This window comes from Heterodontus francisci, chromosome 8 (assembly GCF_036365525.1).
Source record: "Heterodontus francisci isolate sHetFra1 chromosome 8, sHetFra1.hap1, whole genome shotgun sequence".
NCBI classification, from domain to species: domain Eukaryota; kingdom Metazoa; phylum Chordata; class Chondrichthyes; order Heterodontiformes; family Heterodontidae; genus Heterodontus; species Heterodontus francisci.
Window position 1 is genome coordinate 29,851,821 of NC_090378.1, and position 17,098 is coordinate 29,868,918.

Here is a 17,098-nt window from a genome sequence, read left to right on the forward strand (position 1 = left end):
CTTAGGACACTACCCTGAGGAACTCCTGCAGTGATGTCCTCGAGCTCAGATGATTGGCCTCCAACAACCACAACCATCTTCCTTTGAGCTAGGTATGACTCCAACCAGCAGAGAGTTTTCCCCCGATTCCTATTGACTCCAGTTTTGCTAGGGCTCCTCGACGCCATACTCGGTCAAATGTTGCCTTGATGTCAAGGGCAGTCACTTTCACCTCACCTCTTGAGTTCAGTATTTCTGTCCATGTTTGAACCAAGGCTGTAATGAGGTCAGGAGCTGAGTGGCCCTGGAGGAACCCAAACTGAGCATCAGTGAGCAGGTTATTGCTAAGCAAGTGCCGCTTTATAGCACTGTTGACGAAACCTTCCATCATTTTACTGATGATTGAGAGGAGACTGATGGGGCGGTAATTGGCTGGGTTGGACCTGTCCTGCTTTTTGGGTAGAGGGCATATCTGGGCAATTTTCCACTTTGCCGGGTGGATGCCAGTGTTGTAGCTGTACTGGAACAGCTTGGCTAGGGGCACAGAATGTTCTGGAGCACAAGTCTTCAGTACTATTGCCAGAATGCTGTCAGGACCCATAGCCTTTGCAGTATCCAGTGCCTTCAGTCATATCTTGATATCATGCGGAGTGGATCGAATTGGCTGAAGACTGGCATCCGTAATGTTTAGTTTAGAGATACAGCACTGAAACAGGCCCTTCAGCCCACCGAGTCTGTGCCGACCATCAACCACCCATTTATACTAATCCTACACTAATTCCATATTCCTACCACATCCCCACCTGTCCCTATATTTCCCTACCACCTACCTATACTAGGGGCAATTTATAATGGCCAATTAACCTATCAACCAGCAAGTCTTTGGCATGTGGGAGGAAACCGGAGCACCCGGAGGAAACCCACGCAGACACAGGGAGAACGTGCAAACTCCACACAGGCAGTACCCAGAATTGAACCCGGGTCGCTGGAGCTGTGAGGCTGCTAACCACCGCGCCACTGTGCCGCCCTAATGCTGGGGACCTCAGCAGGAGACCGAGATAGGTCATCCACTCAGCCCCTTTGGCTGAAGACTTTTGCAAATACTTCAGCCTTATCTTTACACTGATGTGCTGGGCTCCGCCATCATTGAGGATGGGGATATTTGTGGAGCCACCTCCTCCAGTTAGTTGTTTAAGTGTCCACCACCATTCACGACTGGATGTGGCAGGACTGCAGAGCTTAGATCTGATCCATTGGTTATGGGATTGCGTGGGTCTGTCTATCGCATGCTGCTTACACTGTTTGGCACGCAAGTAGTCCTGGGTTGTAACTTCACCAGGTTGACACCTCAATTTGAGGTATGCCTGCTGCTGCTCCTAGCATGCCCTCCTGCACTCTTCATTGAACCAGGGTTGATCCCCCAGCTTGATTGTAACGGTAGAGTGGGGGATATGCCAGATTATGAGGTTACAGATTGTGTTTGAGTACAATTTTGCTGCTGCTAATGGCCTACAGCACTTCATGGATGCTGCATTTGCATTGCTAGATCTGTTCGAAATCTATCCCATTTAGCATGGTGGTAATGCCACACAACATGATGGAGGGTATCCTCAATGTGAAGATGGGACTTTGTCTCCACAAGGACTGTGCGGTGGTTGTTCCTACCAATACTGTCATGGACATATGCATCTGCAGCATTCAGATTGGTGAGGACAAGGTCAAATATATTTTTTCCTCTCGTTAGTTCTCTCACCACCTGCCTTAGACCTAGTCTAGCAGTTATGTCCTTTAGGATTCGGCCAGCTCGGTCAGTAGTGGTGCTACCGAGTCACTCTTGGTGATATTGAAGTCTCCCACCCAGAGTATATTCTGCGCCTTTGCCACCCTCAGAGCTTCCTCCAAGTACTGTTCAACATGGAGGAGTACTGATTCATCAGCTGAAGTGGGGCAGTAGATGGTAATCAGCAGAAGGTTTCGTTGCCCATGTTTGACCTGATGCCATGAGACTTCATGCTGAGGACTGCATGCTGATGTTGAGGACTCCCAGGGCAACTCCCTCCTGACTGTATACCACTGTGCCGCCACCTCTGCTGGGTCTGTCCTGTCGGTGGGACAGGACATACCTGGGGATAGTGATGGCGGTGTCTGGGACATTGTCATTAAAGTATGACTATGTCAGGCTGTTGCTGGACTCGTCTGTGGGACAACTCTCCCAACTTTGGCACAAGCCCCGAGATGTTAATAAGGAGGACTTTGCAGGGTCAACAGGGCTGGTTTGCCATTGTCATTTCCGGTGCCTAGGTCAATGCTGGGTGGTCAGTCTGGTTTCATTCCCTATTGACTTCATAGCGGTTAGATACAACTGGGTGGCCTGCGAGGCCATTTCAGAGGGCATTTAAGAGTCAACTACATTGCTGTGGGTCTGGAGTCACATGTAGGCCAGACCAGGTTAGGACAGCAGATTTCCTTCCCTAAAGGACATTAGTGAACCAGATGGATTTTTACAACAATCGACCATGGTTTCATGGCCATCATTCGACTAGCTTATTAATTCCAGGTTTATTAATTTATTTCAAATTCCACCTTCTGCCATGGTGGGATTCGAACCCATGTCCCTGGAGCAATATCCTGGGTCTCTGTGCTACTAGTCCAGTGACCATATCACTACGCCACTGCCACCCTTCCCACTGCTTAGATAACAGGAAGCAGAGAGTAGGGTTAAATGAGGCATTTTCAGGTTGGCAAGCTGTAACTAGTGGAGTGCCACAGGGCTCAGTACTGGGGCCTCAATTATTTATAATCTATATCAATGACTTGGATGAAGGGACTGAATGTATGGTAGCTAAATTTGCTGATGTCACAAAGATAGGTTGGAGAGTATGTTGTGAAGAGGACATAAAGGCCGGAATTTTATCCCACCCCAACAAGCGGGATGGTGGTGGGGTGGTGTAAAATTGAGCCATTTTAAGTGGTCACTTAAGGGCCTTCGCCCGCCTCCACGTGGTTTTTATGCGTGGCAAGCGGGCGTCCTGGAGCTGGGAGAAGCTGCCTAACGAAACCAGGCGGCTTCTCAGTGTCCTGGGATGGCACTCATGATCGGGCACCCTGTGCCTGATGGAGGGCCGCCTCCGCTACCCCAACCACCCCCAAAACCCAAAATGCCCCCCTTCCTCCCTAATGACCACACTTGCCTCGCTGGGGCCTGACCAATTACCTCCAGCGAGGCAAACAAAACGTTCCTTCCTGGCTCCCAGGCATCTTGTCTTCATGCTGGGCTGCAGTCCCAGCAGTGGCCACCGCTCCTTGTGGCGCTGCTGGGGCTAAGAGCTGCTGGCCCACTGATTGGCCGGCAGCTCTATTAGGCGGGACTTCCTACCTCAAGTGGGTGGAAGTCCCTCCTCACACCAGTTGAAGCCCGGGTACCCACAAAATACGGGTCTGATTCCTAGACGAGATGGAAGCAGGTTCGCCACCAACTTTTCAGCCAGTGGGCGGTTCCCATCACCTTGGGTAAAATTCCAGCCATAGAATCTGTAAAGGGATGTAGATAGGTTCAGTGAGTGGGCAAAAATTTGGCAGAAGGAGTATCGTGGAAAAATGTGTGAACTTGTTCATTTTGGCAAGAAGAATAGAAAAGCAGTATATTATTTAAATGGAGAAAGATTGTAGAACGCTGCTGTACAGGGGGATCTGGGTGTCCTGGTACATGATTTAAAAAGTTAGTATGCAGATACAGCAAATGATTAGGAAGGCAAATGGAATGTTGTTGTTAATTGCAAGGGGAATGGAATATAAAAGTAGAGAAGTTTTGCTACAGTTGCACAGGGCATTCGTGAGACCACATCTGGAGTAGAGCGCACAGTCTTGGTCTCATTTAAGAAAGAATGTAATTGCATTAGAAGCAGTTCAGAGAAGGTTCACTCGACTGATTCCTGGGGTGAAGGAGTTATCATGAGGAAAGGTTGGATAGGTTGGGCCTCTAACCATAGGAGTTTAGAAGAATGAGAGGTGATCTTATTGAAACAAATAAGATCCTGAGGAGACTTAACAGGGTGGATGCTGAAAGGTTGTTTCCCCTTATGGGAGAGACCAGAACTAGGGGATACAGTTTGAAAATAAGGGGTTTTCCATTTAAGATGGAGATGAGGAGAATTTTTTTTTTCTCTGAGGATTGTTCGTCTGTGGAAATCTCTTCCCCAGAGAACAGTGGAGGCAGGGCCATTGAATATTTTTGAGGCTGAATTCGATAGATTCTTGATTAACAAGGGAGTCATAGGTTATAGTGGGCAGACAGGAAAGTAGAGTTGAGGCCACAATTAGATCAGCCATGATCTTACCAAATGGTGGAGCAGACTCAAGGGGTCAAATGGCCTATTCCTGCTCCTAATTCGTAGGTTCGTATGTAAGGAGACAGAAAGAAAGACCTGGAGAGAAACAGAGGTGACAACAAAAGTTGAAGAAAATCAGTGATAGTTGAAGAGAGAAACAGAAAAAAAAGGGAGGCAGAAAGATTGAGTAGGAGTCAAGCAGAGGTGTTGTAACAGCAGGCAAAGGGAGGCATTTCTTTCACTTTTACTCTTGGGGAACACTTGCGCTTGTGAAAAGTTATGTTCATAAATATTATCCATTGTTATTCGTGATGCAGCAATGAATGATATGATATGGACAACTTGCTATATTAATATGTAAATGAAGGAAGGGCTCATATGACAACATGGAGACATTTGGGATTTCCATAAGGTCTTCAGCAATTCCATGTCATAATGCACTTCTGAGCTAAAGCTGATTCTTTATTCATGATGACACCTTTCTCTGTCAATGGAATTTCTAGTGATATGCTAGCCAATCATTGGGCTGTTATACAAAGGCAAAGCAAGATATGATATTGGATATGTTTGATAGTATAAAGGAACTATTGCATTGACATGCATTATTCAGGTGATAATGACAGATGGGAACTGATGGGCTGAATTCTATTTGGCCGCTGCTGAGTGCGGTGACAGCCGTAAAAGATGGCGGCCTCCACGCGCAGTTTCAGTCTGTGGAGCCACCACTATCTTATACGCAGCAGCTCATTAGCGTGGCCAGAGCAGCCGCACCCTCCCCAACCACCCCCCCCCTCAACTGCCCCCAGTAACGTGGAGGGGGCAGGTGCGCCGGATGCCAGCACCATTTTTAAAGAGCTTAGAGCCCTAAATAACAGTTTGAATTTTTAAAGTCACAGTGCATTAAAAAGTATTGAAAATAATTAAATCATCCATCCCCTCTCCCACCGCCCCCCCACAAAGCCTTGCATTTAATTCCTTGCCCACTCACCTCCCCCCCAAAATACCTGCCTTGACTGTGTGACCTTCCCTTCCCCAAAGTTCATAAACTCTAACCCTTCAACCCCTTCCCACCATCCCCCCAACCAATCCAAAGAGTTTGAACCCACTCCCCCACTCCCACACTGAGAAAATTACCTCCTCTCCACTCCCCACAGGTATTGTGCCTCCTTTCCCCAGACGGGGAACCGAAGGCATGTCTGTGCCAGACGCCAGAATGAAGATCGCAGCAGCACATCAGGAGGCGACGGGACCATCATTAAGTCAGGTAATCAAATTGATTTTAATATTTAAATGGAGGTCCCGTCGCCGAGCAGCAGCGGGAGCTACCACGAGGCCTCGCCGCCACCGACAAGATCAGGACGGGCCCTAACGGCGTCGAGTTCGGTGATGGGCCTCATCCAGAGCAGTCTTCATGCCCCCTCCGCCATGGATCTCGGCGGCGAGGGCTCCATAAAATTCAGCCCGGTGAGTGAGCAGATTTTTCTGCTCCATTATTGATGGCTCTGCAAGCCTGTTCCCAGCATCAAAAAAATCAGGATGAAGTTAAGATTTCATTCTGAGAAAAAATGCACATAGTTTAGTTTTGCTTACAAAGATTAGATTCAAAGAACAGAAGAATAGAAATAGCAATGTTTTCATTTCACATGACTACAAGACCACGTATTTTATTCTTCTATGCAAAGTGTTGAAAATTCCAGGGTGTTTGATTTTAGTGAAGTAAGCTCAGTAATGTACCATTACTTATGAAATATACCTTTGATAATGGCACTATTATGTACTTTTTATAACTTGGTGACTTACTAAAAGCAACATTAATGATTTAAACATGAATAAAGGAGGTATGATCAATAAGTTCGTAGATGACATGAAAATTGGTGGTGTTGTAAATAGTGAGGAAGAAAGCCTTAGATTACAGGACAATATAGATGGGCTGGTAAGATGGGCAGAGCAGTGGCAAATGGAATTTAACCCAGAGAAGTGTGAGGTGATTCATTTTGGGAAGACTAACAAGGCAAGGGAATATACAATGGATGGTAGGAAAATAGGAAGTACAGAAGGTCAGAGGGACCTTGATGTACTTGTCCATAGATCACTGAAGGCAGCAGCACAGATAGATAAGGTGGTTAGGAAGGCATATGGGATACTTCCGTTTGTTAGCCGAGACATAGAATATAAGAGCAGGGAGGTTATGATGGAGCTGTATAAAATGCTAGTTAGGCCACAGCTGGAGTACTGTGTACAGTTCTGGGCACCACACTATAGGAAGGATGTGATTGCACTGGAGAGGGTGCAGAGAAGATTCACCAGGATGTTGCCTGGGCTGGAGTGTTTCAGCTATGAATAGAGACTGAATAGGCTAGGGTTGTCTTCCTTAGAGCAGAGAAGGCTGAGGGGGACATGATTGAGGTATACAAAATTATGAGGGGCATTGATAGATTAGATAGGAAGAAACTTTTTCCCTTAGCGGAGGGGTCAATAACCAGGGGGCATAGATTTAAGGTAAGGGGCAGGAGGTTTAGAGGGGATTTGAGGAAAAATATTTTCACCCAGAGGGTGGTTGGGATCTGGAATGCCTGAGGAGGTGGTCGAGGCAGGAACCATCACAACATTTAAGAAGTATTTAGGTGAGCACTTGAAACGCCATAGCATACAAGGCTATGGGCCAAGTGTGGGAAAATGGGATTAGAATAGGTAGGTGCTTGATGGCTGGCACAGACACGATGGGCTGAAGGGCCTGTTTCTGTGCTGTATGACTCTATGTCTCTGTGACTGTAAGAGTTTTGTTTTCAAGTTGAAACCTCATACTTGCAGATTAGCAGTGTTTCCATGACTGAAACTTCCTGAATCATTTTTGCTTTTTTTTTGCTCTTCCCTATCCAGATTATTCGGGAAGTTCCATCGAACGATGTTGCATATACCTGCGTTGTATTGTCACATTCTGGGCGAATGTTGTTTCTAGGCACTGCCAGTGGAGCAGTACGAAGTATGAAAATCCCACTACCTGTAAAACCAGACTGGAATGAGTATCAGGCACATGCTGGACCAATCACTAAGGTAGACTAGATATCACAGTGTTCTATGGGTTTCGTGACATTCCCTTTGAAATTTAGAGAGCAGGTCTTAGTTGAATTGAAGATAGAGTTGGTATATTGGTATAGCATTGTCTCCTGTCTGGAAAAAAAATACTATTTTCATTAATGGGCCTTAAAACAATAGCTAATTATGTTACTTTCCGGCCCAGCATATCTTTAACATTAGTACATAAGAAATAGGAGCAGGAGTAGACCATTCAGCCCCTCAAGCCCGCTCCACTATTCAATACAATCATGGCTGATCTTCTGCCTCAACTCCACTTTTCCACCCACTCCCCATATCCCTTGATCCCCTGAGAGATCAAAAATCTGATGAAAAACCACAGATCTGAAACATTGGACGGGATTTTATTGAGCTCCTGATGTCAGGCTCTGTGGTGGGGGTGGCTGGAAGATCGTTCCGGGAGCGGCCCACCACAGAGCCTGACGCCGAGAGTGCCAGGCCTGATCTTCCCGGTGGCGGCGAGGCTCTGAGGCAGCTCCCATCCCCCCACCGCCCCGCCGCTGGGCAAAGGGACCAGGATTAACATATTTAAATTAATACAATGCATACATTTAAATCCAATACACAGCAGTCTTACCTTCAGGCTGCGGTCTTCTGAGCGGCGGCCGGCACTCATGTGCCTTCACTTACCGGTCCAGGGAAAGCAGGCACCACCATGGTGGGGAAGGGGGGAGCTTATGGTTTTTAGTGCAGGGGGCTGGTGGGGGGAGGTTTCAAATATCAATGACTAGTGTAGTGGAGGGTGGGAAGTGGTGACCTCGGCACTTTGTTCAATTTGGGGTTGGGGGGAAGGTCAAGTGTGAAATGTAAGTGTTTTTTTTGGCGGGAGGAGAGGACAAGTATTGAATTTAATTATTATTGGAGGGTGGGAAAGGAGCGATAGATTTTTAATTGGTACATTGGGGGTGCATGTCTTTAAAAATGTAATTGACCCGGCAGGGCTGGCTTCCCTGTAAAAATGACACCAGCGCCTATACACAGGCAGCTGCCGCCATTGCCGGCCACTCCCTCCCTATGATTGGGTGAGGTGGGAGCAGCCTGACCGGCATGTTATCGTGGGCCGCCCCAGCATGGTGGGGCTGCAGGCCGCCTTTTCTCGCCTGCTGCCACTCCCGGCGGCAGGAGAAGAAAATCCAGCCCATTTCTCTTTCCATCGATGCTGCGAGACCTGCTGAGCGCATCCAGCATTTTCTGTTTATATATTTTTTTCTTTTGAACACTATTAATCTCCCTTGTAATGACTCAGCAACATATTTGGAAATCTACACCCAGGTGATATCAGATAGCAAACCACAGCTGTTGGCTGAAACACAATGGAACCCATGAGTTCTGTATGTTTTAAATGTTAGCCATTTCTCCCAATAAGGTGCAAGAAAACCATTAGAGCACATTTTTCAAAATCCTTGGAATGCTGCTTTTACCCCATAATGGCCAGTTCTTTTCTTTGTATAGATGGTAGTTACCTTTGATGACCTGTACTTGCTGACGGTTTCAGAGGATGCATGTCTTATGATCTGGAAGATAATTGATAAAGAAGGCCGGGTGCTAAAGCGAGACAAAGAAGTTGGCCATGCAGAAGAAATCCTGATCACAAAATCGGATTTGCAAGAAAAGGTGAAGGGCTATTAATCATAAATATTGAAAACGACTGCATATGTTTGGCAATAAATAATTTTTTAAGAGGAATTTAATCTTTAGATCTCTTCCCAAACAAGAGTGGTGCAGTGGCTAGCACCGCAGCCTCATAGCTCCAGCGACCTGGGTTCAGTTCTGGGTACTGCCTGTGTGGAGTTTGCAAGTTCTCCCTGTGACTGCATGGGTTTCCGCCGGGTGCTCCGCTTTCCTCCCACAGCCAAAGACTTACAGGTTGATAGGTAAATTGGCCATTGAAAATTGCCCCTAGTGTTGTGGTAGGAGAATTGTGGGGATGTGGTAGGGAATATGGGATTAATGCAGGATTAGTATAAAATGGGTGATGGTCGGCACAGACTCGGTGGGCTGAAGGGCCTGTTTCAGTGCTGTATCTCTAAATAAATTTTAAAAAATTAAAAAGTCAAATACCTTGTAGCAAGGTTTGCCATACAGTTTTGGAAGGCTTACAGCAGGAAAGAGACCTCAGCTTTCAGTTAGAAATATATAACATTGTTCACTATCATTTTATCCTGAGGCAAAATAGTTTTATTCTATATATTTAAAACAGTCTTGAAATGTTTGCGTCTTTGCTGCTAAGTTTATTATTGTAAGTACTGTCAGTTTTTTTTTTGATTTAGGTCTTTGAACTAGATTCAAGAAACACCACTGTAGTGTCATTTCTGAATGGTCATTTAAATGAGAAATTACATTGTACAGAAAATATTTAAGACATCCAGCATGGTGCCTTACCCACCCTATCGTATACTCTTAAAAAAAGCTTTTAGTATAATAAATACAAAAAAACAGTTCAGAAAAAAACACAAACTTACCCAAATCATCCTCCAGCAAATCTTTCTCCACTCTCCCCCAATGTACAGCTTCAGTAGCCATCTTGGTGCCAGGCATACCATCCTCTGCTAGTAGAAAACCCCCGATTCACCCACATCTCTGAACTCCATTGCCCCATTGAGCTGAGCTCATCACAGAATTTATTCATAAAGCATGAATGATCCAGAATCTGACCGTTTGTGGGCCTGCCAACTTTGTTACTTAGACAGTCAGGACAACAACATAAAGATTGGTGCGTGGCAAATAGTTGTGAATTTACTGTAGCCCACGCCCTCGCTCTGCACAAAAGGAAAAGTTAGAGAGAGCAAGAGAGAAGTAGTGCAGGCAACGTCAAGAGATAGGAACAGTCAAAAGGTAAAAATAAAAGAGGGAAGGGAAAAGGTATAGTAAAATATAAAGGAGGCTGAGAAGATTAAGTGAAGTAAGGGGGGGGGGTGGAGAAAAGGAGATAGAAAGAAAGAAATGATGATCAAAAAGAGAAGGTAAGATTTTAAAATAAGCTATCCATATGGCAGTAAGTCTGTCTCCTCATCTTGCCTGGCATTCTTGGTGTTATTATGTGGATTCTGCTTCTCCCATTTTATTCATGTACTCAATTTATGATGTTTTGAAATATTGATCTGTGAGCACCATGAGAGATCAAAAGCACCACATTAAATATATTCTCATTCAGTTTTCATATACAAATAGGTACTTCTGTCATGCAATGAGAAAAATTCTAACACTCTCCTGGCCAGCTTCCTATCTTTTACTCTCTACAAACTTCAGCTCATCCAAAATTCTTTTGTGTGTATCCTATCCAACACTAAGTGGAACTTAAGAACAAAAGAACAGGAGTAGGCAATTTAGCCCCTCAAGCTTGTCAGCCATTCAGTGAGATCATGGCTCATCTGTGACCCAATTCCATTTACATGCCTTTCCCCTACATCCCTTAATACCTTTGGCCAACAAAAATCTACCAATCTCAGTTTTAGAATTAACAAGTGATCCAGCATCAACTGCAGTTTGTGGAAGGGAGTTCCAAACTTCTACCACCCTTTATGTGTAGAATTGTTTCCTAATTTCACTCCTGAAAAATCCGATTGTAATTTTTAAATCATGCGTCCTTCCCAACCAATGGAAATAATTTATCTCTATTTTCCCTATCCATTCTCCTTAATATCTTGAAAACTTTGATCAAATTACCCATTAACTAAATTCCAGGGAATACAACCCTAGTTTGCGTAATCCCATCTCGTGTTTTAAACCTTGGAGTCCAGTTATCAGTCTGGTAAACCTACACTGCACTCCCTCCAGGGCCAATATATTCTTCCTAAGGTGTGGTACCCAGAACTGAACACCGTACTCTGGTGTGATCTCACTAGAGCTTTGTGTAGCTGAGGCATAACTTCTACCCCACCATCATTTGCACATCACCTCTGTCCTCATTAACCAACATTGGCTCCAGGTCCTCCAACAACTCAGATTTAAAATGCTTATCCTCATGTTTAAATTCCTCTATGGCCTCATCTCACCCTAACCCCACACCCCATCCCCCAACTATCTGTGAGGCACTTTGGGATTTTCTTCTTCTTTAAAGGTGCTATATACATTCAAGTGTTGTTGAAAAACTATTTATAGCACTGATAATTCAGTTTGTATTGTTGATTAACATTGGTGTTAATGTTACAATTTGTGATTAAGGTTAAATTAACAGCAGAAATTTATTCCATCTCTTTTGACAGAATCAACTGACGCTGGAGTTAAAAACTCGTGTTGAGGAACTGAAGATGGAGAATGAATACCAACTCAGACTAAAGGACATGAATTACAGTGACAAAATCAAAGAGTTAACTGAGAAATTTATTCAGGAAATGGAATCTCTGAAAACAAAGAACCAGGTAGATAACAAGAGCAGGCATTAATAATATTGTCCTGGGCATATGGGCACAGCATAAACCTAAAGTGTTGTTGAAAAGTCATCTATAGCACTGATAGTTCAATTTCTAAGTTTATCACACATTTGCCTTTTAATTTGTATCTTGTCAACTTTGGGGTAATACAGAGGGCACATGTTGGGATGAATACTAAGTATGAATATGGAGAAATTGACTCTGCAACAAAGTAAATTGAAAAAGTTGTGTACCACAAGAGTCTGTAATAGATGACTTAAAGAAATGATTTTACTTTTATATTGGATGGGAGGTTAGGATCACCTTTTTTTAAAAGTGTATAACATGAACAAAAATGGAGAAGGTTTCTTTGAATGAGACAATATTGATTCAAAGATAAATTCAGTTGATGGGCTGTCATACTTTTCCAGTTCATCAGACTATTCCAACACAACACAAAGAAGAATACAATTCACAACCTTGCACTAATTAAAATCTGAGATGGATTACTGGTGCTTATTGAATCCAACTCTCAAAATAATCAAATATTGTGTTCTGCTGTAGGTTTTGAAGACTGACAAAGACAAGATTGAAATAAAACATAAGGAGGATACAATAATGATCCTTGATAAACATTCAAAAGAAGTTGAGGATTTAGGTAAAGAGCATTCTACATTGATTTTTGTTTCTAATTCAACACACAGCTACTTCATTCACCAGACTATGGCAGATAAATGCTACAGATTGTAACAAGAAGTTGGTTCCCTGAGTTGATTAATTATTTGATCCACCACTTAGAAATGAGTCCCAACACGATAGCAGTAACACGATGCAGTAGCAATGCTCTAATTTCTCCTCTTCTACCATTAATCGTTCTTCATGCACAAAGTCTACAGTTTTACCTATCGCAATATCTTGCCAGCAGAGGGCATTGACAAGCTGTCATTTTCACCTATCAGTCTGGCAAGATCCTATTCTGACAGGCAATCGTCTTAGTTTCACAGGTCAGCCTGAAAACATCTTCTATTGGTAGTCAGTACTCTGACTTACTGTCATTCATTAGGACTTTTTGCTACCACAGGCTGTTTAGGCCCTCAGGAGAGGTTTCAGGATGTGAGCACTCTGTGTGACAGACAGTCATTTCAGTCTTGGTTGTCAGAATATGCGTGCTCAGAAGTACGAAGAAAATATTTACAAAATACTGAAAATAGTCAGCAGGTCCTCCAGCATCTGTAAAGAGAAAGAATAGATTAATGTCTTGGTAAGGCCCTTCACAGGAACATTGGAACATAGGAACGGGTGTATGCTGTTTAGCTGCTCGAGCCTGTTCTGTCATTCAGTGAGAGCATGGCTGATCTGCAACCTAATTCCATCTACCCACCTTTGCCCCAGATCCCTTAGTACCTTTGAATAACAAAAATCTACTGATCTCAGATTTGAAATTTACAACTGATCTAATATCAACTGCCATTTGCGGAAAAAAGTTCCAAACTTCTATTCTCCCGCTGCCGAGAGCAGTGGCAGGCAAAAACATGCCAGCCCACATATGCTGGCAAAGGTGTCAGCTGCCTCTGTGCAAGTGCTGGCGCCATTTTTAAAAGGCTGCCAGAGCTACACAGTTGAAGCCTGTAACTCCCCCTCCCAAAAATGCTGTGAATTGATTTTTTGGCCCATATCCTCCCCGTCAATACAAAGAAAATAAATGGCTGCCCCATTCCCCCCACCCCACCAAAGAAAAACACTTGTATTTAATATGTGGCCACCCCACCCAACTGCACAAAGTGCAGAGGTCACCACTACCTCCACCCTCCACCCCCCCGCCCCAGTCCCCTACACTACACATGTAGGTTTGACCCCGTTTCCTGCCCCTCCCCCCCACCACTTCCAATACTACACTAAAAATTCTAAATACTCCCCTTCCCCATCTCACTTGCGCCAGCTTTCCGTGAACAGGAAAGTGAAGACGCGTGAGTGCCGGCCGTCGCACGCAAGATCGCAGACAGTCGGCAAGATCACAGTGAAAGGTACGTTAATGTATTCATCTCCTTTATTTAAATATTTAAAGTTGTGTCCCATCTCTATGCCTCCTAGTCCTAGACACCCAACCAGCGGAAATAGTTTCTATCTACCCTATCTGTTCCCCCTAATATCATCAGACAGTTCATTTGCAGGTAATAAATATAAAAGCATTCATTGCTATCTCCTAGCCAATAAGCACATGGTGATGATCAGCTTAATTGGTCTGCATGGAGTAGTCTTGGTCCTTAAAGGCAATGTACACAGCTAACTTGCGGTATAGTATTATGTGCGGTGGAATGAACTTCCCATTATGTGCTACATAAAATATCTTTTTTTTTATTTACTTCCACATGTACTTCTAATTTCAGAAACCATAAATAATCAGAAGCTGATGTTGGAATATGAGAAATACCAGGAGCTGCAGCTCAAATCCCAGCGAATGCAGGAAGATTATGAGAGACAGCTGAATGAGATGGATGAGAGTAAGAGCCAGGCATTAGAGGAGCTAACTGAGTACTATGAGACCAAACTCCAGGAGAAGGGTACAATTATTGAACAGGTAAAACAGAAGAAGCCCATGAATCAGGGATTAACGGAACTCTGAAAAGTTATATATTCTTTCTCAAAAGGTGACTTACTATCAGCAAAAATTACTGTTTTTAATACTGTGTTGTGTTTTTGCTTTGTTCTGTTCAATTGACTGTTACATTGTTGATTCCCCCTTAAATTACCTTAGTTGCAGGAAGAGTCCAGGCAACAGGTTAAAGAGGCTGATGAAACAAAGAAACAAATAGAAGAAGATGCTGATCGTGAAATTCAGGACATTAAAATCAAATATGAACGAAATCTGAGAGATGAGAAAGAGGCAAACCTCCGGTTGAAGGGAGAGACAGGAATCATGAGGAAAAAGGTATTAAAAGGGCAAAACAATTGGAGGGCTTGTTATTATTTTTAAGAATTTTTGCAATCCCTCAAATGAAATGTGTTCAGAGTCACAACAGTAGGCAGAATATCCACCTCACTCTTGCACAGTAGAAGGATGAAAATCCAGGCCTGCGGGTCAGCAGTGTTATGAAAGTGCTTCCATTTTTAAATTTTTTTTCATTTTTGAGGACTTGTGTTTTAAAACGGAAAAGATTCCGTGGATGTGTTTTTTTTTTACAAGTGTCACTTGTTTGAAAACAAACCTTTACTGGAAGTCACATGCCAAAAGCTTAATAAACAACAGGAACCTTGGTGGCCAGGACAGTTGCTTACAAGAGAAGTGGCATGTCAAGAGTTATGGTGCTCAAGAGTGGGTTTCATTTTTGAATACTGTTTTGACTTAATTAGTCCTTTCTTCACTTCTCCAAAAAGCCCTGAGAGTTCAGTATGTGAGAGCTAAAACTCCTGATGCCACATTTCTCCTGAGATTTTTTTTAATTTAGAGATACAGCACTGAAACAGGCCCTTCGGCCCACCGAGTCTGTGCCGACCATCAACCACCTATTTTATACTAATCCTGCATTAATCCCATATTCCCTACCACATCCCCACAATTCTCCTACCACCTACCGACACTAGGGGCAATTTACAATGGCCAATTTATCTATCAACCTGCAAGTCTTTGGCTTTGGGAGGAAATCGGAGCACCCAGCGGAAACCCACGCGGTCACAGGGAGAACTTGCAAACTCCACACAGGCAGTACCCAGAATCAAACCCGGGTCGCTGGAGCTATGAGGCTGCGGTGCTAGCTACTGCGCCACTGTGCTGCCCCAGTTCAAGAAGATGGCTCCTGGGAGGCATGCCAAATTAATTCTCGATGCCGCCTGAAAAGAACTGCTCCAGAAAAGATCCCAGTGGGCCATCTACATGTACTCAGATGCCAGACTTTTTGCCATTTTGGGACACAACATATCTCATCCTTTTTCTTCAAGAATTAACAAGTATTTGGCCAAAGTATTTTTTTTGGCTTATTTTGTACAAGCACTCTGCGGAGAAAATTTCTTGATTTTTTTTCTGTTAACCAGTATGTGTGAATGTGTGTGTGTTGGGTATTTAAAAGGGAACTTTCATATTTCAGTCTATGTGTTGGTGCTTTGCCTTTCTTCACTGGATAAGTCTTATTTTATAATAAACTGATAATATTGTTGTTTGTTAAAGAAACCTGGTTGGTGTATTTTATTCTGGGATAAAGAGTAGCATGTATGCTTGTATCAGTAACTGGGTAAACATTTAAATACATATTGTGAACCATGGAAAAATGGAACTAAAAAGACAGTGCACTCCTCCCACCTCAGTCGTAACAACAGTCTATTTGAATATGAGAAGCACACAACTAACCCTAATCCTATTCTCACCTGACATACTGTAAATCTTTCTTCCGTTATCTGGCATGGTGATAGAATTGTTTTCCGAAAAGATGCGAAACCCCTTTGCAATATTAACTTGATCATTCCTTCCTTCTCACAACTTCCAAATCCATGTTTGCTCCTGCCTGTGAAAGTGGCATCTGATGATTTTAGTGTCTCCTCTCATCGCTCTCCCTCATTCCTCTCTTTCTCAGTTTACCAGTTTACAGAAAGAAATTGAAGACAAACAGGTAGAGATTGAGAAATTAAAGAGTGAACACCAGAAGTTACATGGAATCATCAAATCCCTGGAGAAAGACATCCAAGGACTTAAGAAAGAAATTTTAGAACGTGATGAAACTATCCAGGACAAGGTGAGGCAGCTGGGAGAGAGTGAGCAAGAGAAAATGAAACTGCATAGGTGGGAGATAAGCCAGTGATAATAACAGAGATATAGTAAGAGGGAAAATACTAAACCAATGAAATGTGGAATTCTGCAAAAAGATACATGTTGGTGTATTATGTTAATGTAAAAAAGGAATTGTGGGAGATATTAAACTGGTGTGTAATATTCCAACTTTAAAAAAACTTTTCCTTTGTATCTTTGAGCTTTTAAAAAGGTATGAGATAAATGAACTATGCAGTTAAACAGTATTAATAGTGATCAAGGCCCTGATTATAAATTTCATGGAAACATGCATATAATTATAGAATTTGAGCCATAAAATAGAATGAGATGGAAAATATCACTAACACTTTTATAGTGCTCTGAATTATGTTTATATTACAATCACTAAAAAAATGACCCTGATAATATATTGTATTTTACCTAGAATAAAACAACTTATCTTGTTCCCCTTGTTGACAACATGCAAAGACATGGGGACAGGATCTACATGTTCACTGACAACACCCAGCTCCACTTCTCCATCATCTATCTCCATCACTCCACTGCCTTTGTGTCATCTGACTGTCAGACTTTCCAGTCCTGGA

The 17,098-nt window shown here is 43.3% G+C and overlaps 1 protein-coding gene across 2 annotated transcripts in view; it reads left to right on the plus strand.

Annotated features, from left to right (window-relative positions):
- The window catches only part of cfap57 (cilia and flagella associated protein 57), a 127,124-nt gene that overhangs the window by 73,160 nt on the left and 36,866 nt on the right, over positions 1-17,098 (plus strand). For both annotated transcript variants that reach the window (XM_068036881.1, XM_068036882.1), the window contains exons 10-16: positions 7,188-7,361; positions 8,856-9,017; positions 11,609-11,764; positions 12,320-12,413; positions 14,143-14,333; positions 14,511-14,684; positions 16,321-16,479. In XM_068036881.1, coding sequence (XP_067892982.1) covers positions 7,188-7,361; positions 8,856-9,017; positions 11,609-11,764; positions 12,320-12,413; positions 14,143-14,333; positions 14,511-14,684; positions 16,321-16,479 — 1,110 coding nt within the window. The remainder of the gene's footprint in view (positions 1-7,187; positions 7,362-8,855; positions 9,018-11,608; positions 11,765-12,319; positions 12,414-14,142; positions 14,334-14,510; positions 14,685-16,320; positions 16,480-17,098) is intronic.